The 27047-nt window shown below is 49.9% G+C and overlaps 1 protein-coding gene across 3 annotated transcripts in view; it reads left to right on the forward strand.

Moving 5' to 3' along the window:
- The first annotated feature begins 10944 nt into the window (after positions 1-10944).
- NOS2 (nitric oxide synthase 2) overlaps positions 10945-27047 on the forward strand; it is a 33546-nt gene continuing 17443 nt past the window's right edge. The window contains exons 1-10 of one of the 3 annotated variants that reach the window (XM_041723934.1): positions 10945-11091; positions 13880-13964; positions 14723-14845; positions 16327-16475; positions 19861-20023; positions 20930-21072; positions 22141-22282; positions 22378-22517; positions 24233-24407; positions 24516-24617. In XM_041723934.1, coding sequence (XP_041579868.1) covers positions 10985-11091; positions 13880-13964; positions 14723-14845; positions 16327-16475; positions 19861-20023; positions 20930-21072; positions 22141-22282; positions 22378-22517; positions 24233-24407; positions 24516-24617 — 1329 coding nt within the window. In that variant the 5' untranslated portion in view covers positions 10945-10984. The remainder of the gene's footprint in view (positions 11092-13879; positions 13965-14722; positions 14846-16326; positions 16476-19860; positions 20024-20929; positions 21073-22140; positions 22283-22377; positions 22518-24232; positions 24408-24515; positions 24618-27047) is intronic. The other 2 variants (XM_041723935.1, XM_041723936.1) reach the window with 2 other exon arrangements.

Consider the following 27047-nt stretch of genomic DNA (forward strand, 5'->3'; position numbering starts at 1 on the left):
TGAAAGCCCAAATTATCAGAGCTGTAAAGGCTCCAGAGAATCACAATTGAAAAAACAGAGGCCCAGGGAACCCTGGGTGGCGCAGCGGTTTAGCGCTTGCCTTTGGCCCAGGGCGCGATCCTGGGGACCCGGGATCGAATCCCACGTCGGGCTCCCGGTGCATGGAGCATGCTTCTCCCTCTGCCTCCCTCTCTCTCTCTCTCTCTCTCTCTCTGACTATCATAAATAAATAAAAATTAAAAAAAAAAAAAAAGAAAAAACAGAGGCCCAGAGGGCTCACATGGCCCAACCAAAAATGGACAGCTTTTCAGGGAAGGATCCAAGAGGCTGCATTTAGCTGATTGCAAGGCATTTAGAACTCCTTCTTGGATCAGCATCCAACATCCTCAGAGGCTGAGGTTGGGGAGAAAGTGACCAAACACTTCTCTTCCTCCTCTATTCGGGTTAGCCCTTACCCACCTGTAGCATGCAGCCCGTGTTCTGCCCACATTTGTCATTCCAGCCCATCCTGTGAATTCAGGCTGCCAGCATCTGCATCTCTGGGTCTGAGAGCTTTTCCAGAACCAAGGAAGGCCACTCACTTGCAACAGGCCTTGGGGAGTTAAATCTCCCTGGGACCAGCCCCAACCAGTGATGCTCTGGAATTGCTAGGCCAACAGCTAGCAGCCTTGCCCCTCAGGTGGGACCACTCTGGGGCCTGGGCTCTACATTACATCTTATGCTTCCCTGTGAGGTTAAGCTCCAGTTGCCTGTTGTGGTAACTGGCTTAATAGTGTACCCCTGGGATGCCTGGGTGGCTCAGTGGTTGAGTGTCTGCCTTTGGCTCAGGGCATGATCCTAGGGTCCCGGAATCGAGTCCCACATTGGGCTTCCTGGATGGAGCCGGCTTCTCCCTCTGTCTGGGTCTCTGCCTCTCTCTCTGTGTCTCTCATGAATAAATAAATAAAATGTTAAAAAAAAAATAGTGTACCCCCGATGACTGCCTGTCCTTCTCCATTTGCTTACCAATGTCCCCTGCACTTTCTAAATATACTACTTGCAAGTGAATCCTTGCCTCTTAAAGTACCATACCACTGGGGCTGCCTGGATGCCACTTTACATATTAATCTTCAACCCAGGAAGCAGCATGCAAAGGCAGAAAAGAAAGAAATGTTCTGGGAAGTGTCAACAAGGAATCCAACCCTTAAAGAAAATTCCTGGCTGGACCACCCCCACAAGCTGGTCAGGTCCTGACCCACGGTGCCAGCCAGCATGAGTCACATTCCAGGGACTCAGCAAGCAAAATCATCCGAATTTGGGCCGCCTTAAGTCCATCCACCCCAGGTGACCACCTGGGCATTTCCAGGAAAAATCCCTCTGCTTCTGTCATCTTCCAGTCATTCAAGGCGGTACACAGCCAGGGAGACCTTGGCTACCCAGTGGCTGGGAATTTGTGACTCACGCCCTCCAGTGGTCAGTTGACAAATGACGTGGGGCTCTGGGGCTAGGGGCCCGTTTGAGGCTGGATGCCTTAGGGTATCAGAGCTGAGAGGATCCTTACACAGCTTCTTCCCCAGTGCTGTCCTCTGACAGGTGAGGGGAGGGGACGCTCTGCTAGGACATGTGATTCACCAAGAGTCTCTGGTGGGCGCGTGCACACACACATACAACTGCTGAGAAGTCAAACTTGCTTGCCCTCTAGTATATTTTCCTTGCGGTTATTTGTGTTCTACCCTCATAATTCTTATCACACCTGCATACCACCTACACTATAATTTGCTGAAATATTTTTTCCTTAAAGCAATTCTTTTTTTTTTAACTTAAGTTATTCCAGGTACCACCCCAAACACCCTCTGGATTGCCTTAAGGACATTGACCACACTTTGGGAGACCAGTCATTTAACCCAGGTTTACCCAGATATGGGCTTGCCTTTAGCATCATCAGTAAGGATATCTATCGAGCACCTACTGTGTGCAGAATGCTGAGATTATAAGACACTCAAGGGAGAGACCAGATATATAAGCAGCCACGTCACCATCTGAAAGGGGGATGGTACCAGAGGACCTGGGGAGAAAGCGGGCGGGCGGGGCAGATGAGCTCAAGGGAGGTCAGGAGCTTTCTGGACTGGAAGAAGGGGTAAGCCAAGACAAATTGCTATGAGACTTAGGAGTGAGATACTCTTGGCTTCAGCTTCCCCATCTGCTAGGAAGGGAACTATTAAGTATCTCTTTGGTTCCTGACACTTTGTAGAAAGGATCTCATTTTATCCTCAGGAAAATTGTACAAAAAAAGCTCTCACTGCAGGTAAAGAACCTGAGGTTGGGGACTTGGCCAGGTTCATATATAGTCTAGTCTGGCCTCACCGCCACATGTATACCGCATGGGGACGGGAAGCCCGATGGTCGCAGGGCCTTGCAGAAACGCCATCACCGGGCAGTCAGCAATGACAGCACTTGCCTGAAGCTGCCTGGCCACCTGGCCCAGCTAAAGCTGAGAGTTGCTTCCAATCCTCCTGGCCACTCGGACAGCAAGTGACACAATCTCCCTGAAAGAACTCTGTCTCACCATAATGACTACATGCTGACACCTTGCTACTTTCTTTATTCCTACTGGGACACCGGGTGCCAGGGGTATTGAGCTGGAGCTTCCTGGACAATGGTGGGAACCCCCTGGGTCCAGAGAGATACAGCATCTCCATTGGGGGAACGGACATCATCACTCTCACTTAGAAGTGATGGAGGTTGAGGCTTCTCTGGCCTGAGAGCCCATCTAAATCCCTCTGTCCTTCAAGCGCCCTCTTGCCTGAAGGATTGCAGCCTTATCAAGTCCCCACCGCCCCTGGAGGCCCCGTGCCCTCCACATCTGAGTAGCACAGCTCAGCACTTTGTGCAGTATAGGGATTAGGAAAGTGTCCCCCAGGGGACAGCTCCCTGGCTTCAGTGCAGGGAGGACGCAGGACTGCATTTCTGGCTCTCCAGTTTTGGGTGTTTTTTGGAGGGAAGGGAGGTAATGGTAGAAGGAAAGGGAGAGTGAGAATCTTAAGCAGGCTCCAAACCCAGTGCAGAGTCCGGCTATCCAGTTTTGATCCATGGTTCTTGAGACAGTGGGCCACCCCTTTGAGCCTCGATACCCCACCTGTAAAATGGGAACAATGACACTTGGATTACAGAGTTGTCACCAGGTCAGGTAAAGCACTGTGCACATAGCACACAGATCCTCCATGCAAGCAATGTTCAACCACCTACTGTATACCACAGAAATTCAGAGATAAGCGTGACAGAGTCCTCCTGTCCTTGTGGAACTTGCGGTACAGAGAAGGGCGGCCTTCCTTCCCTTATTATTATGCATATTCTGGAAGTGAGGAGGACTAGGGCTGTGTTTTTGGGATCATGGCTTCACCCACTGTCATGCTGAGCCCTACCTAAAGGCAGCCCATAAACACATGGCATAGGAGGAACCTGCCTTTGGAGTCTGACCATTCTGGGTTCAAATCCTAGCTCTGCCTCGTACTTCATGGCTAACTCAGGCAGGTCATTTTCCCTATTTAAGCTGTAGATTCCTCCTCTTTGAGTAGCTCCCTCAAAGATCTGTTGACAGGACTCCGTGGGGGCTTCTGTGAAGCAGGGGCATGGGGCAGGGACTCCTCTGTCTCTTCCTGGGAGCCCCTGCACCTGCCTCATATTGTACAGAGCCAGCCTCAGTTTCCCACCCCCTGCTATTTGCTCCCCTTGCCCCTGGGGTGTGCTTACATGCAGCCAAATGGGGAGGTACATGCACATGGGCGCACAAGGTGAGGAGTCATCTGGACTCAGCAAGACCTTGATCTCAGATCTACGACAAGCCTCAGCTCTGCCTTTTATGAGCTGAGTGACGTTGGGCTGGTTGCTCAACGTTTCTGGACTTCAGTTTCTTTACTTGTCAAATTGGCAAAATAATAGTACCTTCTTCCCAGAGGGCTGCTGGAGCTCTTGACTAAGATAATGAGTGGAAGGGACACCTGGATGACTCAGTGGTTGAGTGTCTCCCTTCCTCTCAGGTCGTGATCCCTGGGTTCAAAGATCAAATCCTGCATCAGGCTCCCTGGAGGAGCTTGCTTCTCCCTCTGCCTCTCTCTCTTTCTCTCTCTCTGTGTGTGTCTCTCAGGAATAAATAAAATCTTTAAAAACAAAAAACAGGCAGTGGGGTGTGGAGCAGGAGCCTTGCTCCCCTGGAGCTCTGTCTGTCCTGGTTCTGCCCTTTGCAGGGGCTGACAGTTGCAGGAAGTGCAGAGGGGGACTCCAGCCTGTGAGCTGGGCCTGCCAGGTTTTAGCCTCAGCACTGCCTATGTGATCCTGGACAAGTCATTTGACTTCACTGAGCCTCAATTTCCCTATCTATAAAATGGGGCTAGTAGCTTTTTTAAAAAAAGATTTTATTAAGGTGGGAGGAATCGAAGGCAGCAAAGAGCATACAGGCGGGCTGGGCAGGTATAAGCACCACACTCTTCAGGGGGTCGCGAAAAGGGGGGCCTTTGCACAGGTCAGTTGACAATAAGACAATGAGGACACAGAGACACTCTCAGGAACTGCATTTGGGAAGGGTCCTCTTTGTCAGGGATGAGAGCATCTGAGATGGAGTCAGGGCTCCACCCTCAAGAGAAAGGCAAGGCACATATGTACTGGGGCTTCCTGGCCCATCCATCCAATGCCCAACTGTCACATGTTTGACAGACCAAATAACTGAATAACTGCATCTTCTGAAGCAAAACCAATCAGCTGCTCTGACACCAGCTAGATGCAATTCTAGAGGATTCCATGAATGGCAAATAATAGTACCCATCTCATAAGACCGCTGGAAGAGTTAAAGGAATTAATACATGTGTTTGCCGCAAAAATAGCCAGAATATGTTGAGAGCAGTTAGAAGGAACAGGGGTTAGAGTGAGGCAAACTCTTAACCATCCCTCAAAACCCTGTCCTGGTGTCCTCTCCCCTGTGAACCTTATCTGAACAATGTAGATTCGACTACTTCAACCATACCATCCCTCTATCATTGCAAGCATCACTCTGTACCAGAATTATCCAACATTTTTTTCTGGAAGCTTTGCACTCCCTGAGCCCAAGGACTCACGGTCTTTCCTCAAGCAGATTGGTTTCCCTGAACTGAACTGGCTAAAGGCCAAAAGAGGATGGCCTTGCTATGCTGAAACTCATTGCAGCCTACTCCTATTTTTCATTCATTCATTCATTCATTCATTCATTCAACAAAGATCTTTGAGCTTCTCTTCATGTCTTTTTTGTGGCTTAGTTTACCTTACACAAATTCGATCCATCTTAACAATGAGTTTAATTTGAGGTGGCCAGGAAGGAGATGGATGGATGGCGATAGTGATGTGCTAGGATGGTGAGGTCACAGTGGAATAATTCGCACCATACAGGAATACTGTATATGAAGTACTATAATAAATTCCATAATAAATGGAATTATAAGGAATGATAATTTTCCATAAAATAAGTTATAAAAGAATTTCTGTCATAAAACAGGAATATTTCCCCTGTAGAAAATAATTCTACCTGCCATCCTACCATAGCTTACTTAGAGCTGAAGGGTGAGACATCGGTGACACCAACATCTGAGAGGTATCTCTGTGCCAATGGCTTTCCTTCCCTTGCTCAAACCACAAGCTGAATATTTCAGTGACCTGTTTGGAATACTGGCGTCACCCAGCATCACTGGACTTCTGTAGCCTGGGCATTTTCCAGTATGTTCCATGCTGTCAATACTCCCCAGCTTCCTGGATTCCTGCCACAAACTGGAAAACTAAGAGGTTGGACAGGAATTAGCCAGAGAGCTCCCTGCTGAGGGAAAAAAGTACCTAGATGCTAAGAGCCAAGGCAATCAGGCTCTACAATGACTTTTTGATACCCCTGCCCCCTCTGATGAGCCGCCACCACAGACTTGGGATCAGGAAGCAGTGGGTCTACTGAGGATGCACCACACAGAGTGATGTAACAGCAAGGTCAGGTCACCCATAGGCCAGGAGCCCCAGGCCAGAAGTCCCAGTCATAAATTAGCAAACTGTACACCCAGCCCGGGACACTCCCTTTGGAAAAATAAAAAGAGACCTTTATGCAAAAACGGCTCCCTGGAATGATGTGGGGTGGGTATAAATACCTCTTTAGCAGCCTGTGTGCTCATGACTTTGCAGTAGATTGAGTCTGAGACTCTCTGACCCCAGAGAACTCAGCGTTGCTGGTCTGAGACCTCTCAGCCACCCCTGGTGAGAGGACAGGGAAGTTAGAGGTGGTTCTGAATTACCTAGAGATACAGGTATCCTCCTGTGTGCTTGTCCATCCTCTTCAAGAGGCAGTGCGGCCAGTTGCGAGGTAAGTTTTTATTTTATTTATGGGTAAGCTACTGCTTTTTCCTATTTGGGGAGGCCCAGGCAATTCTGGGAGGTCCAGATTCCCTATTTGGAATTGGACAATTGGAAGGCCCAATTCCCTATTTGGGAATTTTTGGCCTACAGAGAAGTTTATCTCTTGTGGCAAATCTAAGAAATAAATGCCCCACGTGAAGTTCGGCCACTTAGAAAGAGCATCTTGCTCAGATTTTTTTTCCTTCAGGATTTGCTACATTTCAAGGAAAACTCTGTTGGAAAATTCAGATTGGAGAGCGGGGAGGAGCCCACTAAGAATTTTTTACCCAGATTATCTTGTCCAGTCCTTATAATGGGCACCTCTACCCTGGCAAACAAATTCTGTTAAGATGAATATTATTAAGCACATTTCACAGATGAAGAAATGAGTCTCAGATAAATAAGTTGGTCTAGGTCATATAACTACTAGAGCCAGGACTTGAACCTTAGAGGTTTGGTGGCTTCTTCCAAGGGCCACATCACACCCTGCCTCCCAGTGCAGAGTTTTGCCATTGAGAAGGCATGGTGGGCGCAAGCCCAGACTAGACCTGGCCTCTACCTTGGTCAGTGTCCCTTTTTCGTTTTTTTGGTTTTTTTTTTTCTTAAAGAAGGTGATCTCAAATGTTGAGTTGAGTGTATTCTTTTACAAACAATTCCACAAACAATTTCACAATTATCCATCCCTCCCACTCCACGCTCTGTAATAAAAAGGGAGCAGGCGGGAGAGTTGACAACAGTTGTAGTCTTAAAAGAAAGGCAGCTACAACTTGAGCGCTCTCTCCAATGACAGGCATAACATGACAGTTGCTAATTAGCCTGCTGGGAAGACCTTGCAGAACCAGGCAAAGGCGCCCTGTGTTTAACACAAGTGGGCTCCTCCCCACCTTGCCTGGGTCAGAGGGCCAGCAGCTCCCATTAAGGAGGCTCACAGGGTATTTGCTTTGTCCTCGTTGAGCAACGGGTTTGGTTTTTTTCCTTTAGATCGTTATGTCAAATTAGAATCTTTGACAAAAGATTTTTTGTCAAATTAGAATCTACATCCATGGAACCCCAAATCCAACCTCAAAATAAGAACAGAAATTGCAAGCACAGATGAAGTGGGTGTTTAAGACTGTTTATGTCAAAAAAAAAAAAAGAAAAGAAAAGAAAAGAAAAAAGACTGTTTATGTCAGCTTTTGTACTGATTCTATAGTAACCTAGCCATATTGAGAAGGGCCAGTTCTGCAAACTCTTCCTAACCTTTTTATAAAAAAAAAAAGAAAAAAGAAAAAAAAAGATTTTATTTATTTATTCATGAGAGACACAGAGAGAGGGAGAGACATAGGCAGAGGGAGAAGCAGGCTTCTTGCAGGGAGCCTGATGAGGAACTCGATCCCAGGACCCTGGGATCATGACTTGAGCCAAAGGCAGATACTCAACCACCAAGCCACCCAGGTGCCCCTCTTCCTAACATTCTGACCTTCTCTTTTGTCAGCCCATAGTGAAGAATCTCTGAGTTTAAATCCAAATAAGCCAACTGCTTTGCAAAACCATAGAGATGGCCTGTCCCTGGCAGTTTCTGTTCAAGGCCAAATCCTACCAATATGACTTGACCAAGGAAACAGACATTAACAACAACGTGGGGAAAGCCAGCCAGGCCCCCTCCAGGTAAGCTTTTGCCTGCTGCCACTTGCTGCTTGTGTCCCCTGGGCTCCCACGTTCTGCTTCGTGCTGCCAACTCAGAATTCCTCTCCGTGCATCTGGCTTCTAACTGGAGATCTGTTCTCACCAGTTGTTTCTTGGATATCTCTATTGGAATTTAGCACAGCTATTCTTTTTTAGTGGACACCTCGTTGCACCTGACCCCATGTGAAAAAGGAAGGGACATGGCACAGTCCTGTCCCTCAAGGATTCTGGAATCTCTGGGGGAAGAATATAGGAGAGGAATATGGAATACCTGACTTGAGAGTGGGAGGCAGTGGAGCCCAATGGTTAGAACCAGGGCGGCATCCTGGCTGATGTTTGTTCTAATTCACTGTTGCATATGCTTCACAAATTGCTGGATATTTTGAATATTGATCTGGTATGGAGTTCCAGGATGTTAGACAGATGGTATCCAAGCCTTGTGCTGGGCTGCACTTGCTGGTCCTGTGCTGTCTCTCACCAACTGTGTGACCTAGGGCAAGTTAACCTCTCTGATACTCAGACATAGTATGAGGACACCCATAGTATGAGGACGCTTCATAGCTTGTTGAGGATGAAACAAGAGTGTGCATAGAAAGCACTCAGCAGAGTGCTCGCACAGAGCATAACTCCATTAATGTTAGGGTCTCTTATCATTTACCGGGCACCCTGAGTTACTGAGTAACTCTGTGCCAGGGTTATACAGGGCACTTCACATGCATTGCACCTCAACTGATTCCCACAGCGGCTCTGTGAAGTGTGAGTTATTCTCTCATTTTACAGATGAGGAAATGGAAGCTCTAAGAGGAGAGTGACTTCCCCGGAGTCACATGACTGATGGTCATTGATCCCCATCCACACTCCCACTCCACCCCCAGTCAGTGTGCAATAACATGATCCTATAAATCAGAACAAAGCCCTAGTCTGCATAGCGCCGCCCCTAGTCTCACAGCCCAGAGCCACGTTCCCATGGACTCCGGTGGGCAGCACTGCAACCCGGAGCGCACCCACCAGAGGCCGCAGAAAAGCATCAAGGTTAAAAGCACGGACTTGGAGATAAGCAGGTGGCTTTGCCACTTACTAGCCCTGTGACCTTTGGCAAGTGCCCTAGCACCGGAGCCTCGGTTTCCTCATCTGCAAGAAGGGGTTAGGAAGGTCTATTTCCTGAGGTCATGGTAAGAATGAAATGAGTTCTTTTTTTTTTTTTTTTTAAGATTTCATTTATTTATTCATGAGAGACAGAGAGAGAGAGAGAGAGAGGCAGAGACACAGGCAGAGGGAGAAGCAGGCTCCATGCAGGGAGCCTGATGTGGGACCCGATCCCGGGTCTCCAGGATCACACCCTGAGCCAAAGGCAGGCACCAAACCGCTGAGCCACCCAAGGGTCCCGTGAAATGAGTTTTTGCAAGCAACAAATAGCCCCGTGCCTGGCAGAGAGAAAATGCTCGGTAAATGGCATCTCATCTAAGATGAGGCAGGGCAATGTTAGGCGAGGTCCCCTTGAAGGGCTTCTGAGAAGTGAGGTGGGCTCGGTGGACTTGAAGAGAGGGTAGAATGTGGGGAGGGGGTGAAGACAAGTAGCAAAGGCATTCCAGGAAGGGGGCGAGGAGCGGGGCAAAGATTCACAGACAGAAGCAAGCATGACTGTGCTTGCGGGCTGCCACAGAAGAGGTGAGGCAGGGAGCCACCGCAGATTCTGGAACGAGACACGTGTGGCTGGAAATAGAGGTGAGCGCACTGGAAACCAGGCAGGCTGAGCTGTGGTGGCCTAGAGACCGGGAGATGAGAACGCAGGCTTGGATAGCCTCTAGGTATCTTCCGGGCATTTCAGACTCAAAAATGCGGACTGATAGCTTTATTACTCCTCTCAGGATCTCAAAAAGTTCACCCTTCTCACCGCTTGGCAGCAGCCCCTCACACTGCTCTGACCTCTTACTCCAACTTGACTTCTAGTAAGCCACGCTCCTGCTCTAGAGTCTGCAGTGGCTCCCCACGGCCTGTCACCACACCGAGGCTTGACTAGGCATTCTGTGTGATCAGCTCTCCCAGACGGGTTGCCTATCCTACCGGCCCAGTTCCCCAGTGCCCATACTCAGCACATTCCTCCCTCTAGTCCTCCAGACCCACTCTATTCCCCAACCCCCATCTTTCAAGATCATCCTGAATCCTTCTCCTCTCCTAGCCCCCGCTGAGTGGCCTAAAGCCTTTAGCCCTGAATCCCACACTTCTAATAGCACTGACAGCTATTCCGGACCTGGGGCTTTGGACCATTCAGAAACTCGAGCTGTAAGTTGACTTGAGGCAAACCAGCTGACTCCGTGCCTCCTGCGAGGACTAGCCCCCTGGAGGGGACCCGAAGGTACCTCACCACCAGCGGCCGGCCCTGTCTCCCATGAGACGTCACCCCCAGCCCTGTGCTTCCTTTGGCTTCTTTGCTAGACTCACAGAACTCGCCGGAGAGAGAGCAGGTCTTGGGGCAGCCGTATGGGGTATGGGACGAGAGGGCTGGAGCTGTGGCCTGGGGCAAGATCCTTAGCCTCTCAGGGGAGCCCCCAGCTTCCTTCTCAAGAGAGAGAGAAAACCATACAAAACTGCCTTTTTGCCTGGAGTTAGTAAGGGATAGGTGAAATAACAGGAACGTTTGCTCTCTCAACTAGAAGCGCCCTGCAGGGGGAGTCATTACCAAAACCTCTGGTTGTTCTTTCGCGAGGAGTGAAAGGGGAGAGCCTGCTCAGGGCCCGGGAGCGCCGGGGCGCCCCAGGGGCTGACTCCGCCGCGGCCGCCGCGGGTGTAGAGGGCCCGGGGCGGGCGCAGGACGGAGCCGGGGCTGGGCTGCTCCGGGCTCGCTCCGCCCCGGGGCGGGGGCTGCGGGGTCGCGCGGCGCTAAAAGGGCCGGGCCGGGCCGGGGCGGGCGGGGCGCCCTGGGAGCTGCGCCCGCGGCCGGGCCATGCGCGAGGGGCTGGGCGCTGCGTGCGAGGCCGCCCGGCCCCGGCTCTGCCGCCTCCTCCGCAGGATCCTGCGGCCGCAGCCCGCCTGCAGGCCCCCGCGAGCCAGGTACTCCCGCCGGGCCGGGTCCGCCCTGGGAGGGGGGCGGGCGGCTCCGCACCCGGGCCTTGGCTCCGACCCAGGCGCGCGGCGCTGACCCGCTGCGGGCCTCGGTTTTGCGTGAAAGTGGGAGGCTGCTAGAATGCTCGCTCCGTCGGATTGCGATGAGGGTTTGCTTCCATGCCACGCTTCCCTCCTTCAGAACGCAGAAGAGGCTGCAGGGCAGTAGCCACAGACGATCCACAGAGGTCCCGCGTGCACCCTTGAGAGGCGTCTATGCGGGCAGGACCAGGAATGGTGGATGTTTCAACATGGGGGCTGTGCACTCTTTAGGACTGATAGGATTAAGAGAGCAAAGAGGGTCTTGTTTTACAAATTAGACCCATTTCCCAGAGCGCTCCACCCACCCACCCCGTGTTTGCAGCGGCGAGCGGTGGTGGGGAGTGGGAACTGCCAGGGAAGTCAGGACCCCCGTTACCCCAAACAAGCCACGGACCGCAGCTCCCTCCTCAGTAACTCCGGGGCTATGGATAGTTACGGGGTCTAAGCACTACACTCCAGCGCTCCTTCTGATGGCAGCTTCTTAAGGGTCTGCTGCTTCCATGAAGGACCAGACAGGACTGGGCATAGCTGTGGGTTAGCCAAATTGCAGGAGAGTCTGGACAGACTGTGCAATAATTGGACAACAAGTATCCAGAACCTTAGTATGCTCACCTGGCTTCTGGCTACCCAGGCTCCCAGCAGCCAGCCCAGAGAAATTAGCCACCTGGGGGAGGCCGGGGACCATGCATAGCTTTGTTTATTGGTTTTTCAAATGAAAAAAAAAAAAAAACCCTAATTATGAAGAGTGCATGGTCATAGTGAAAGTTGAAAAATGCAGAAACCTATAAAGGAAAATTCACATCTCCTGTGCTGTCATCACATCACGCTAGCCACTGTCAATATTTACTGGCATTTTCTATGCTTGACACACACATGCACACACACACACACACACAGCATCAGACCGTATACAGTAACAGTTTGAAGCATTATTGATGATAGTGGAGAAACTGATACAACATAAATGTGCAGCCATAGGAGTGGGGTCAGGCTGACTATGGGCCCCCTAGATAGTGGATTTTCAGGTAGCTTTTTAATATTTGGGGGCAGTAGTTATGTAAAGTATACAAAAACGGTGTTTCTCCATCTAAATGTTACTGTGGACCAGTAGGCTTCTCCATTTCTCCAGTCCTATGGCCACAGGCAAGTGAAAGGAAGCAAGAACCAGCAGGGTGGAGGTGGGGGTAAGGTAAGGAATGATGGCAAAAGATCCAGAAGAGCGGTAAGGCATTGCCTCACTGAGGACTTCAGCCTCAAAACAACTTCCATTTTAAGAAGCCCCGTGATGAATTGCTCAGGTGGCTTACCTGCTCTGACTCAATAGATTTTGAGCTTTTTCCTGGTGGGGCCTCCAGTCTGACCCAGAGAGGTGATGGTAGGGTTTGAGTGACTCCATTCAGATAGAAGTTGTGTTCTGATACATACTTAGGTTCTCTTAAAGAGACACTATCTCTTTGTAGTTATTATCATGTAATGCTACTATATAATGTGTGTAGTTAATTATATAATGTTAATTTAAATATACAGTCATACTTTTTCCACTAGTTAAAGTAATACATACTCATTCTTCACATTCCAACACATTCCAAATATGTATAAAGTAGAAAATGAGAGACCTTTATGATATTTTCTGACTTCTTTCCCCTTGGATGTGTACGCACATGCGTGTCCACCCCAGAAATACCCAGAAGAGCACGGACCACGGACCACAACAAGGTTTCATACTGAAGTGCTCCTATAGTGTGATTCACCCTAGGAGGAGGCATGTGTAGAGGGTGCTATTAAGGGGTGCTCATGTATAAGGAGCCTAGAAAGGTCACATGCTTGCTGTTTTCTGTAGCATCTGCTGGGAGAACAAATCTGGAATCCCAAATCAGAGGGAGTGGTTCCTAAGTGATTTCAGACTACTGGGCTTTTTCACCTTCAAAGGACAGGCAAAGTTTTTTACATCTGTCATTTTGAAATAAATATAAGCAACATATCTTTTAAAAGAGTTCTTGACTTCCAGATATCCTTACTGAGATATTTCGGGGATGACCTGACAGCTCAGATTTGCTTTGAAATGATGGCAGATGCTAGGAGAGTAGAGTTGAAATAAAACTGGCCATGGGTTGATACTTGTTGAGTGGAGTTGAATCTGGGTGAAGGGCCTGTGGAGATTTATTATACCATTTTTTCTACTTGTGTACACTTAACATTTACCATAAATAATAAAAAAATTAGAATAAGTAAATAAACCAATATAAGTCAAGGACTTTAAATAAAAAAGCCTAAGTCCCCCCCAAACAAGTGGATAGTGGGCCCTGCTGCTGTCCTGGAGTGGGGGGATTAAAGGAGCCATTTTCTCTGTATTTAGTCTCATCTCACATTTGTAGTTGACTTTTGGCGGGGCATCTTCCCAGAGCTTCGACGGGTCACCATTTGGGCAGCTAACTTTGTCTTAGCTCTCCGTTTTGTAGGGGGAAGGCAAGAGAAGAGGAGGAAGAGGGAGGGTGATGATGGTGGGGAGATTGGGTCTGGTGGGCTGCCTGCCCCACCACAGACACACATACTCCTGGTGTGGCAACTGTGAAATTCACTCCCACCCTCTGAACCTCGGTTCCCTCATCCATCAAATGAGGGTTGGCAAGGGGGACTCCAAGATCCCTCTCTGCCCTTAGATACTCTATCTCATGATGGCTGTTTCCTTTCGCAGTCTAGTGACACAGGATGACCCCAAGTGTCACAGCCTCAGCAAGCACCGGGATGAGTCCCCCCAGTCCCTCACAGGGACGGTAAAGGTCAGTGAGTCACAAGGGTGTGGGAAGCCCCTTCCTTCCTTGCCCAAGCAGATGCAGGCTGAGCAGCCTAGTGCAGGCTGAGGCCTGGGCAATGAGTGGGGATCCTCAGGGGTACAGGTAGTGAGGAAGGGCCTTGGGAGAGTGGGATGATCCCTGGTAAGCAGGAGTGGTGGATTCTATGGTGCTATGGCCCCTGGATGGCTTGCCTGTGCAGGCTACAGGCACAGATGCAAGGCGGACATTCATGGAGCCGGGCGGAGGGGGAGGGGCACCGCAACACAATCCCAGACTCAGCAGCTGAACCCCAGTTCCAGCTCCCAGCTTCTAGCCCAAAGGTCCCATATTTCCTAAGAGCTTTGGATCCCAGCATTCCGGAGAGGTGGGCAGAGAAATGGGTGGGAGGTGGGAGAGAAGATGGATTCCATGTTCTTAAATAACTCCAGGGAAGTCCTGATTTCTGCTCTCTGCAGTACTGGCTGTGACAAGAGCCTCTCTTGCATCTAACCTCAGTCCCTCCTGTTGCAATTTCACTGAGGGAACATTTGGCAGGGTCTTAGGTGAGGAGAGAAGCCTGGCCCATGGCCCAGGCACCTGGGGCTCTTAGCAGGCACTGGCCCAGGTGGCCAGGCTGCCGGGAAAGGAGGAGGGGGACACAGACTGACATCCTGACCTGGGTCCCCTTATAGTCCCCCACCCCAAGCCAAAGTGGGGTCCTGGGTTAGAGGCATTTGTAAATCCTTGACGTTTCCCCCTCTTAGACGTCTCCAGAATCCACAATCAAGCCAGCTGCGCCCCCACTGGCCTGCCCACGGCATGTGAGGATCAAAAACTGGGGCAACGGGATGACCTTCCAAGACACACTTCACCACAAGGCCAAAGGGGTGAGAAGGCTGGGGCTCAGGGAGAACCACCTTCGTCCCAAGCTGGTGGAGCCATTAGGGCCCTTAGTAGATCAAATGGATGCACCCCTGGGCAAGCCAGACAGTTATCTGCTTGGACACAGGGTGGTGGGAACAGGAGCCAGTGGTCCACACAAATGACAGAGGATGGAGACAATGCCAGCTCCCTGTTAGTTCCCATAATGGGTGTTGGATAATCCAGGAGACAGGATGAATGATTACAGGAAGAAATGCAGTCTTTTTTACAGAGACAGCATAGTAATGGGGAGAAATTTTTTTCCTTTTCTTTTTAAATTTTTTCTTTTAAATTTACTTATTCATGAGAGACACAGGGAGAGAGGCAGAGACACAGGCAGAGGGAGATGCAGGCTCCATGCAGGGAGCCTGACGTGGGACTCGATCCCAGGTCTCCAGAATCCCACCCTGAGCTGGAGGCAGACGCTTAACCTCTGAGCCACCCAGGCATCCCTCCTTTTCTTTTAATCAGGGAAAGTTTTCTTTTTTTACAATTTTATTTTATTTTTGTTTGAGAGAGAGAGAGAGATAGAGAGAGAGAACAAGCAGGGTGGGGAGGGGCATGGGGAGAGGGGGAAGCAGGCTCGCCACTGAGCAGGAAGCTTGATGCAGGGCTGGATCCCAGGACTTTGAGATCATGACCTGAGTGGAAGGCAGATGCTTAACCAACACTGAACCATCCAGGTGCCCCTAATCAGGGAGAATTTTCTAAAAGAACTGCCCAAAGCTGGACTGAGCAACATCGGGAGATAGTGAGCTCCCTGTCACTAGAAGAATTCAAATTTGATAGGGGGATGGGAGAGGGGTTCAAGCAGCCGTTGAGTAGTTGGAATAAGAGTCCTTCAAGGCTCCTTCTTCTAAGTGTCTTAATCTAACTATAGAATGCATTCTGATTATAAAGTAGAAAGGAAATGAAAATTTCAAGACCATGAAAACAGAAGGATTTCCCATACCTTCCAGAAATTACCACAATTAACATTTGGATGTACATTCTTCCAGCATTTTTTCTGTGCCATCTTCTAACTTTAGGATTTGTATCCTCTCCATTCGGTTCATTTTGGCTAAGTACAAAACTGTGTTCCCACGAGTCACATCAGTCTCTTTAAATGAGAAGGTAGTGGAGATATTCCCCGGGATCGAGCTGTTGACTTTGCCCTGGGTCTGAGTCTGGCCAGGGAGCAGAGCCAGAGACTGAGCCCAAGGTGGTGGGAATAACCCCAGCTCATACCCCCTTGGGTCAGCCAGTAGAGGAAAGGAGATGTGGGTGGTGAGAAAGCTTGGTGGGCCCCAAGGAGGAGGTAACACAGGGGTGGAGAGGGGCAGCAGGAAGCTGGAGCAGCTGGAGGAGAAAGAGATGGCTAGGAGAGCTGGCCCGGAAGGAAGACGCCCATCAACACCTTCCTGAGGGTTCCAGGCAGCCCCCTCACCACTTGCCTCTCCCTTCCCAGGATCTTGCTTGCAAGTCCAAGTCTTGTCTGGGAGCCATCATGAACCCCAAAAGTTTGACCAGAGAACCCAGGGACAAGCCAACCCCCCCAGACGAGCTTCTACCTCAAGCCATTGAATTTGTCAACCAGTATTACAGCTCCTTCAAAGAGTAAGTCTCACTTGGACTGGGTCGCTGCCTCCCCGTTTCCCTGAGCTCTCCTGTCTCCAGTCATTTCCCTCTGACCCCAGGCTCTTTCCCTTCCCAGATTCACAGTGGAGCCAGGGCTCAAGCATAGTTTTCCAAGGGGGGAGACCCCAGCCCAGCATAGGTTCTCATAATTATAAGAAAAAGAGGCAGAGCAATAATGGTGAAAAGCGCGGATCAGGAGTATAGCTGTTTGACTTTGAATCCTGGCTGTGCCAGTAACTAGCCCTGTATCCTTGGGAAATCTGTTCATCTTCTCTGCATGTCAACTTCCTCCTCTATAAAAGTAGGGTGAGAATAGAATCCAGCTCGTAAGATTGTTGTGAGGATTATGTAAGTTCAGAACAAAGTGACCTTGATTGTGAACTGGTGTGCACCCTTTTATTAGGAAATGTTTGAGGCAGGAAGGACTTTTGGGACCACCTGGTCAGACCCTCCTCCACATGAACAGGGAAGCCCAGTCCCAGCTAGAATCCATGCCACGTGTCTTGGAGCGAGCAGGTCATGCTCTTTGCATTGAACTCTGTGCAGTTCTGTATTCCTGGATTTCATAAAATACGTGATTATTAATTTAAGCCCATTTATAACTTTAAAATAAAAATACACAAAGGGATTGTGAGACAGAATGGCTGACAGAATGGATTTGCTGTTTGATGGGCTGGGAGGGGAATGTGTCTTTTATGGTGTAGGCCAGGCAGCACTCTGAGGCATGAAACGAATCATAGAAGCACACCTGGGACCCCCATGGTGGAAAGAGTGGTTCCTGGTGATACCACATCCTCTCTACTATGACCCTACAAATATCTGAGCTGGAAGGAGCCTAGCGTCTATGAAAAAGACCCTTATCTTCCACGGCCACTGATTTCAATCCTGGCTGTCATAGAATCACCTGAGGACTTTGTAAAATGCTGATGCTGGGGTGCCTTGGCCAAGGGCCTCAGGATCTCAGGAAGTGTGGAGTGGGAAGACCTCTGTGTTCTCTCCAAAAAGCTCCTCCGGCGATTCTCAGAGAGAACCAGGCTGAGTAACCTGCTGGGGCTTGGCTGCTACATGTGCTGTGTAACTGCAGCCTCTATGGGAGTGCTTCGCCACTAGGAGGTTCAAGGTCTTGGGCTGTGAGCCCTGCCAGTGACCAATGAGCCTTTCAGGGTCTAGGAATTCTCTTGATGGGCCTCATTGGGCCACCGTATCAACACTGACATTTACTGAGCACTAAGTACATCCCGGGCCGTGTGTAAGTGCTTTATAAGTAATGCTTACCACAACTCTAGGAAATGAGTATCATTGTGATTTTATAGACATTTTACAGATAACTGTAGGAACCCCCCAGTTTATGGGAACTGAAGGCCACAGATGAAATCATTTGCTTGAAGTCAGACGTTTGGGAGTCCTGCAGTGGGATTTGAACCCAGGCAGTTTGGCACCAGAGCCCCTGCTTTTAACCTGTGTTCTAGAAGATTCCAACTTCATTCTGGACCTGGGAGGTCCTGCTGGTGTTTAGAAGGCACTGGGTGGGTGTTAGCCCAGGAAAGCAACTAAGTTGTTCTTGGTAGCTGTTCAAACACAGTTGTTTCTCACAAAGGGAAAGTCCCAACCCCATACCTTGAACCCGTCAAGAGATCCTGGAGGGTACAAAAGATGAATGACAGTCCATCCACAGCTACACTAGCAGCCAGAGTCACAGACGGGCTGGCAGTTTTGATTGTTAGCGAATGAAGGATTGTTATAGTTAGAAATTGTAACTTGCTGAATGTTCTGTTCAAATTCATTCACTGAGTCCAAAAGCAATACTCTTTTTTTTTTTTTGGAACCATAAGCATCATAACGTCTGTAGTGCCTCAGAAATGTGACTGTATGGGAACAGTGGTAAAATACAAAACTCTAAAGGAATTGGGGGAAATGTGAAAAATAATGCTTTCTTTACATAGCCACACATTAACACTACTACTGTGCTTAGGGCTTCTGTTCTGGTGACTGGTACTGTTTCTATGCATAGACATAGAGCAAGGAGTCTTGCTAGAAGCTTTAGAAGCTTTGTGTGGGAAAGGAGGGGGCTTCCAGTGTGGCAACGTCAATCTCACCCAGCAGGTCCTTATGCCAGGAGTGTCCTTGAAGATAAAGAGCCCCCGATGTTTTGTCTCCAAGCTTTTTTCTTTAATAAAGGAAGAGTTGTCAAGACACTCTTCATACACAGAAAGGCCACTTTGTTCAGAGTCGGCCATTCTCCTTAATCAGGAGTTCATTCCTTAAATAGTTTCGATTGTTGCCATTTCAAATTGTCTTTGGTGTTGATTGGAAATTTCAAGGTTGGCGTGTGTGTGTGTGTGTGTGTGTGTGTGTGTGTGTGTGTGTGTCTCAAAGCCTTTCTGAATCCCCACCCTGGGAGATATTTTTGTAGCCTGGGAGGGGTGAGGAGAAACACTTTAGAAATCTCCCCTGGGATTGATTGCTGGCTGAGCAATGCCGAGGTTGAGAAAAAGCATATTCTAGGGGGCCTGCGATATTGGATCGTGCTGTGGAGGGCTCCTTCCTGGGTAGGCCCTGCGGCCCTACAGGCTGAGTCCTGAAAACCCATCCCAGCTCAGGAAAGCGTGGGTGGGTCCTCAACATCTCTGCGCTTGCAATCCCCTAGGGTGGAGGGTGGAAGGTTAAGAGCCTGGCCTTGGCATTAGGGCAACCTGAATGTAAATCCTGATTGCTCTTTATCACACTTACGTTCTCAGGCTAGTACTTAACCTGCTAGAGCCTTCATACTCCAGATTATAAAATGAGCAGAAAAATGCCACCCTCACAGACTCGGCGAGACCCGGACTGTGAGTGGCTTTGCCCAGTTCCTGGCTCATAATGATTCCTCGGTACACGGGAGCATTCATGGGAGGGACTGCTCATCTCTGGATCATAGGATGGTGGCCGGGAAGCAGGATGCGGCTGTGGCTTGATGGGTACTCCTCCAGGTCGTGCAGGTATCTGAGAAAGGTTGCACTCCTTGTTGATGCTTACCAAGCTGAGATGAATAGGACTGGAGTAAAAGTATCTGGAAACAAGGATGCCAATGAGAACAGGACCAGCGTAACTGGACCCAGTGGCAAAGTGAAAACGTGGGCTCCCTGTTCAAAAATGATTAAGAATTTCAAGACAGGGACAGCAGAGCACTAAGCCAGGCCTGGGGCCCTTCTGAATTCTGGGCCACGGTCTTACACCTATGAAGCTGACCCTGGAGGGGACAGTCTCGGTGAGGGACATCTTGCCCTCCTGGTATCCTAGCTCAGTTCCTGCTTCTGTGGATCCAATTAATCCTCATCTAAGGCCATCTCATTGTTGATCTTCCTGCTGTCTTCCTGTCCCCCAGGGCAAAAATAGAGGAACATCTGGCCAGGGTGGAAGCAGTAACAAAGGAGATAGAAACAACAGGAACCTATCAGCTGACGGGGGATGAGCTCATCTTCGCCACCAAGCAGGCCTGGCGCAATGCTCCCCGCTGCATCGGGAGGATCCAGTGGTCCAACCTCCAGGTGGCCTTCCTTAGACCTGGGCAGGAGAGGAAATTGGGGGTGGGGCGGGGAGCAGGCGCTGAGTATGTGGCTCTGAGTCGCCCGGTGGGACTCCCCAGTTCTGTCTTCACATTTGTGAACTTGACATAGGGGTTCATAGGGCTCCCCCTAGAAGTCTAGAATCTGATTTCAAGATTTTTTTTTTAATTCATTTATTCACGAGAGACACAGAGAAAGAGGCAGAGACATAGGCAGAGGGAGAAGCAGGCTCCCTATGGGGAGCCTGATGTGGGACTCCATCCCAGGACCCTGGGATCACCAACTGAGCCGAAGGTAGATGCTCAACCACTGAGCCACCCAGGTGCCCCTAGAATCTGATTTCAGCACAGGATTTCTATCCGGTCTTTTCTCTTAAGTTAAACAGACATAAAACCAAATGACCTGTTGAAACCACAAGAGAGATAGTTTACCTCGTCTGTTTGAATCCTTGGCTCCTAGGAAACATTTTCTTTATCCTAGCCTCCTAGGTGTCTTTATCTTGGGGGATCATTCACTGCTGGGCAATATGGAAATTGCTGGGGTGGGAAAATTGATAAGAAATGCCAGTGAAACCAACACTGGCTGAAAAAAGAATGTGCTAGGAGCCCCGTGGGAAAGGTGCTAACATTGTGGAGGCACTAGGCTAGGGCAGTGGGAATCATGATTCTTGTGTTCAAAAGTCAGATTTTCTTGGGATTTGGGTTTTGATGGGGTCTTCCAAGAGGAGTTGCCTGGGATCCCCCAGGAGAGCAGAAGAAAGGCTAGATGAGGCAACCCTGAGGTGGGAGGTGGCGATGCAAAGAGGAGAAAGCTTGGTGTTTGGGGTGGGGTAGGGGGTTCAGGTCTCTCCCCCGGTCCCTTGTAACTTAGCTTCTGATCAACCCCAAGGCCTCTGTCCTCACAATCCTTGATGGCCTGGGCTGGGTGGGCTGTGTGCAGGTCTTTGATGCCCGGAGCTGTTCCACTGCCAAGGAAATGTTTGAGCACATCTGCAGACACCTGCGTTATGCCAGCAACAATGGCAACATCAGGTGAGTGTGCCTTTCCCAGGGCTGGGGCTGGGGCTCACCCTGACCCTGAGTCTGAGCCAAAGGATGCAGATGGGTTTAGGGGAGGCTTCTCCAGGAGAAGCCAGGGAGAAAGAGAGAAGAGAAAGATGCAGGCTTTTTCGGCGAGAAGAAGCTGCCCTAGTACTGAGGCTAGCTTCCATGAGCCTAGCCCCCCTTCCTAGCCCATGTCCTTGGTTTCCTTCTGACTTGGAACCATTTGGAGGGGATGGGGGATCTTTAAGAAGCAACATCTTCACTGCTCGAGGTCAGCTGGCTCCCCACTTTTTAGAAGGAACAAGAGGTTGGTTTTGCAGCTCAAGCCTCCATTTTTCTTAGAACCAAGAGAGTCACTGTTCATCAGTACCCACCCCCCACCTCCCTCCTCTTACCCCCAACCAAAGAGGTCAGAGCTGATAGGACTGAAATGCCCATTTAGTCATTCATTCATTTTTTTGTTTAGCAAACATGTAGCACCTACATAAGGGGAACCCAAGTCATGACTAGGCATAGCAGTGGGGCGGGAGCAATGCAGAGGTGACTAAGACTTAGGACACTGCTCCAGCCCACTGGGAACCTAGGCCTGGCACTAGACAAGTGTCCAGCTAACTGAATTTCATGAGAGCAATGTGCAATGTGCAGCAAGGGCAAAGGCTGAGGCAGTTAACCCTGCCTGAGGGATGAGGAATGATCAAGGGATGGCGGTGGGGCCGGGGGGGGGGGGGGGGGGGGGGGGGGGGGGGGGGGGGGGGGGGGGGTGGGGGTGGGGTGGGGGGGGGGGGGGGGGGGGAGGTGTCCTTGAATTGGTTTTGAAGGAAAGGGAGGAGCCGGAAGGAGAAGAAGGAGAGTGAGGGTGTGTCAGGAAGGGGGGCAGGTTACACAGAAGCCCATGAGAACCTAGCATGTTGTGTTGTTGCAGGAGTTAGGTTAAGCTAGCACGGGGGCAGAGGAATGGGGAGCAGGAAGATGGGAAGCAGAGGGGCCCTGTGGGGACTGGGAGCCCCCCTCCTCCTGAACCGAGGAGTAAATGGCACTATTCTTGTCTTGGTGAAGGTCGGCCATCACCGTGTTCCCCCAGCGAACTGATGGGAAGCATGACTTCCGAGTCTGGAACGCCCAGCTCATCCGCTATGCTGGCTACCAGATGCCCGATGGCACTATCCTGGGGGACCCTGCCAGTGTGGAGTTCACCCAGGTGCGAGATCCAGCCTTGGTGGCTGACAGAGTGAAGCCAGAGGGGTCAAGGGGCCTGGGTCAGGCCCAGACTCACTGCACTTATCTTGTCCCCAGCTGTGCATCGACCTGGGCTGGAAGCCCAAGTACGGCCGCTTTGATGTGGTGCCTCTGGTGCTGCAGGCTGATGGCCAAGACCCTGAGTTCTTTGAAATCCCACCTGACCTTGTGCTCGAGGTACCCATGGAACATCCCAAGTAAGCAGGCTAGGGATGAGGTAACATGCATGCTCTAGTACTCTTTTAAGGAGCAGATGGTGTCCAGAAGGGCTGGCTTTCAAGCCTTGTTGATGCTTGTACAGGAATCCTGGGCTTGAGTCTTGGGCCTCAGACTTAAAACGATATGTTGATGATGAAGGGGAAGCAGAGGCTTAGACATATGGGGCCCTAGGAACTAGGAAAGCAGTGACCTTGGGAGAGGAGCCCTCAAAAGGCTCTAATATTCTCACACTGAGCAGCCCAGGCCTCTTGTCTTCCTGCCAACTCTCTTATCTGCCCCTCTTCTGACTGTGGTGAAAGTATATGGCCGAAGTGACTTCTGGAGCTCATCTGGTTCAGCCCCTGCTCTGGGCAGCAGTCACAATCACAAAAATACTTCCATCTATTGAGACTCACTGTGTAGCAGGCATTGAGTTGGACTTGACTTTTCATCCTCTGCATACATTGAACTCAGTCCTAACCTAAGGACTTTTGCACTTGCTATTCCCGCCACCTGACATACCTTTTCCTCAGAAATGTAAAGGATTCATTTCTTGACAAAGAGGTATTTCCTTAATGTAACCCCCTCTAGGGGCACCTGGGTGGCTCAGGTGGTTAAGCATCTGCCTTTGGCTCAGGTCATGATCCCAGGGGCCTGGGATCAAGCCCTGGGATCAAGCCCCTGGGATCAGCTCCCTGCTCAGAGGGGAGTCTGCTTCCCCCTCTCCCTCTGCCCATCCCCCCCACCACCTTGTTCATGCTTGCTCTGTCACTCTCTCAAATAAATAAATAAAATCTTAAAAAAAAAAATGTAACCCCCTCTATAGGCCTCTATTCTGAACACTCAATCTAGAGAAGACACTCTCATCCTCTGTCTACCACCTCATCTTGTTTTGATTTTTCTATTCATCTGTCTACTTGCTTATAGTCTAGAATCTAGACTCTAGTCTGTAAGCTCCTTGAGAATAGGGATCTTGCCTTTTTTTTTTTTTAAGATTTTATTTATTTACTCATGAGAGACACAGAGAGAAAGGCAGAGACATAGGCAGAGGGAGAAGCAGGCTCCCTGCAAGGAGCCCTGTGCAGGACTCAATCTCAGATCCCAGGATCATGCCTGGAGCTGAAGGCGGACACTCAACAGCTGAGCCACGCGTCCCGGATCTTGCTTTTCTTATTCAGCTATACATCCCTAACACCTAAAAGGGTACCTGGCACATAGTAGGTGCTCAATTATAAATATTTCTGGAATAAATGAATTTATAAATGAATGATACCGTTATCTTTATAGTAAGCCCATGGGTTTGATGGTAGTATCTCTGTTTTACTGCTGGGGTTTCTGAGGTTCAGAGAGGCTAACTCACATCCCAAGGCCACACAACAGGCAAGCAGTAAGGCAGACCAGAACCTGGGTTTTCTGACACTAGAGTCCTTAACCGCTATGTTCTATTGGGTTCTCCGCATTTAGCACGGTGCCTGTCGCGTACTTGGTGCTTAACATATGTTTGCAGGAATGAGTGAATAAATGAATGTGTAGTGAATGAATGATATCTACTGTGCCCAGTTCATCTCTCCAGGTTGGATGAATGTAGAGAACAACACTTGGAAAGGAGTTTTCTTGGTTGACTCTCTTTCTGAAGCCTTTTTTGTTGGGGGTTGGGGTGAGTATGGGCAAAAAGTACAGGCCACAATCATTGCTGGTTCCGCCTCCCTGCCAGGTATGAGTGGTTCCGGGAGCTGGAGCTGAAGTGGTACGCCCTGCCTGCAGTGGCCAACATGCTGCTTGAGGTGGGTGGCCTCGAGTTCCCAGGGTGCCCCTTCAACGGCTGGTACATGGGCACGGAGATTGGGGTCCGGGACTTCTGTGATGTTCAGCGCTACAACATCCTGGAGGTAAGAAGAGCCATCCAGGAGGGCTGGCTGCAGATGTGGGCCTGTCAGGAGTGGGGGTGGGGGAATGTACCCTGAGGACCAACTCACCCCATCACTCTGCCTCTGCAGGAAGTGGGCAGAAGGATGGGCCTGGAAACACACAAGCTGGCCTCACTCTGGAAGGACCGGGCTGTCATTGAGATCAATGTCGCTGTACTCCACAGTTTTCAGGTACGTTGTGTTCTGTGGGTCTGGAGACTTGCTGGTCAGAAGGTTATCTGGTCCAACCACTCATCTCAGGCTTGGTTCTCCCCTGACAGCACTGTCCATTTTTTTTCAAGCATCACACAAGTATCGAGTACCTAGTTTGTGCCAGGTGCTGGGGATGCAAACAAATAAGCCATCCTACTCACGCTGGGTCTTCTAGCATAAACTTGGATGCTTCTAGCAACAGGTGACTCCTTACTTTCAAAACTCATCAGGTCCTTGAGCTTGAGCACTGAGTCCTGTTCCCTCTCACTTTTTCAAGGACTGTACTCCTGAAAATTCCACCTCCTTTCTGTCTCATCAGTGTCTTCCTCTCTGTTGGGTCATTTTTATCAGTGACCAATAGCTATAATGGTCCCCATCTCAAAGAAATAAACGACCACCTAATTGAATAAGTCTCCCAGCAGCTACTACCTTGTTTTCCTGCTCCCCTTTACAGGTAAACCACTGAAAGGTCTCACTACACCTCCTTATCCTCCAGCTACTCCAGTCAGGGGTCTATCCTCTACTACTCTGGAATTCTTGGTGTTTGCCAAACTCACCATGATGGTTCCCACCTTAGGGCCTTTGCACTTGCTTTTTCCTCTGCCTAGAACACCCTTCCTACAAATCATCCCCTGACCCCCTCCTTCCCTTCATCCAGGTCTCTACTGTCACCTCCGTAGAGTAGCTCTTCCTGACCACACTATGGAAGATGGCACCCTTACCTCCACCTCCATCCCATCCCTCTCTCTTCTTCCTTTAACTCTGTATTTTTCTTCATAATTCTTTTTTTAAAGATTTTATTTATTCATTCATGAGAGACACAGAGAGAGAACGAGGCAGAGGCACAGGCAGAGGGAGAAGCACGTTCCACGCAGAGAGCCCGATGTGGGACTCGATCCTGGGTCTCTAGGATCAGGCCCTGGGCTGAAGGCAGGCACTAAACCACTGAGCCACCTAGGCATCCCCATAATTCTTATTAGCTTCTGACATTACATAGTACATCTACTTCTTGCCTGTTAGGGCCAGGCCTTGTCTCTTTTGTTTACTACTCTGTCTCTAGAGTGTAGTGGAATGTCTGGCCATTGTAGATACTGAAAAAAAATATGTACTGAATGAATGAATGAGAGTGCATGTCCACACAAGCAGAGGCTGCTCTTCCATCTGCTGAGCAAATGGACCCTCCCCATTGGCCTACATACAGGTCAGCTCTTGTGTGGGGCTGAGCCTTTTGGTCTGTCCACTGCTTTTATTCATAGAAATGTTCCCCTTCCTTTTGGGAAGGAGGCAGGGGATATGTGAAGATGTTACTTTTTTTTTTTTTTTTAAGATTTTACTTATTTATTCATGAGAGACACACACACACACACACAGAGAGAGAGGCAGAGACACAGGCAGAGGGAGAAGCAGGCTCCATGCAGGGAGCCCGAAGTGGGACTCCATCCTGAGTCTCCAGGATCAGGCCCTGGGCTGAAGGCGGCGCTAAACCGCTGAGCCACCCGGGCTGCCCAAGATGTTACCTTAAAGACTGAAACCATCTCCACAAAGCTTGCAGATGCCCTGGAGGCCAGACCGCTAGGAAGACAGTCCTTTATTCATTCAGCAAAGTATATTGAACATTTTGCATGTGCCAGGCATAAGGCTTGGCCAAGGATGTGAGTGGTAAGCAAAATAGACAAAAACCCTTCTCCTGTGGAGTGGGGCAGGGACTTGACATTGAACAAACATCCAGTAAATATTTACAATCACACAGTTTCCCAGGGCTGGTCACCCCAAAGGCAGGTCAAACTTGTGTTTGTTGTTCTGAAGTGGGATAGAGGGGGTCTGGGGCGGAAAAGGAAGAGCCCCCCCTTAGGGCTGTGGCTGTGGCTGGCCTGGCTCAAAAGGACCCTGCTGCCTGTGGACTGCACATCCTGGCTCTTGGGGCTCTGCGCACCAGCCCTGTCACTGCAGGATGCAGATATGTCCCAGAAAATCTGTGGATCCTCGGCTGTCTCCTGGCCATTGCTGACCACACACCCCCCTCCACTGCTTGAGAGTCTCCAGGACTTCCTCATCATCTTCCTTCAGGATAAACTTCCTCGTCTGTAAAATGGGAATAAATAGTAGGATCTTCCTCACTAGGTTATTGTAAGAATTCAGTGAAACTGTGTGCAAAACACTTAGCTGGGCTGCCTGGCCCATAGCGAACATTCTGTAGGTATTCATTTTGCTGTTCTTCTTATTTATTACTACCATCATCAGCTTCTGAGCATCAAACTGGTCTGGTACCCAGGAGCTGCTTGCATATGTGTAAGATTTCAGAAGGCCACCTGAGCCCTCCATTGGTGGGCTCCCCCTGTGCCTCCAGCCTGACTCAGGCAGTGTCCTCCTCCAGAAATGCCCATCCCCCACCCAACTTGTGCCCATCCC

Source organism: Vulpes lagopus, chromosome 12 (assembly GCF_018345385.1).
Source record: "Vulpes lagopus strain Blue_001 chromosome 12, ASM1834538v1, whole genome shotgun sequence".
Lineage (NCBI taxonomy): Eukaryota > Metazoa > Chordata > Mammalia > Carnivora > Canidae > Vulpes > Vulpes lagopus.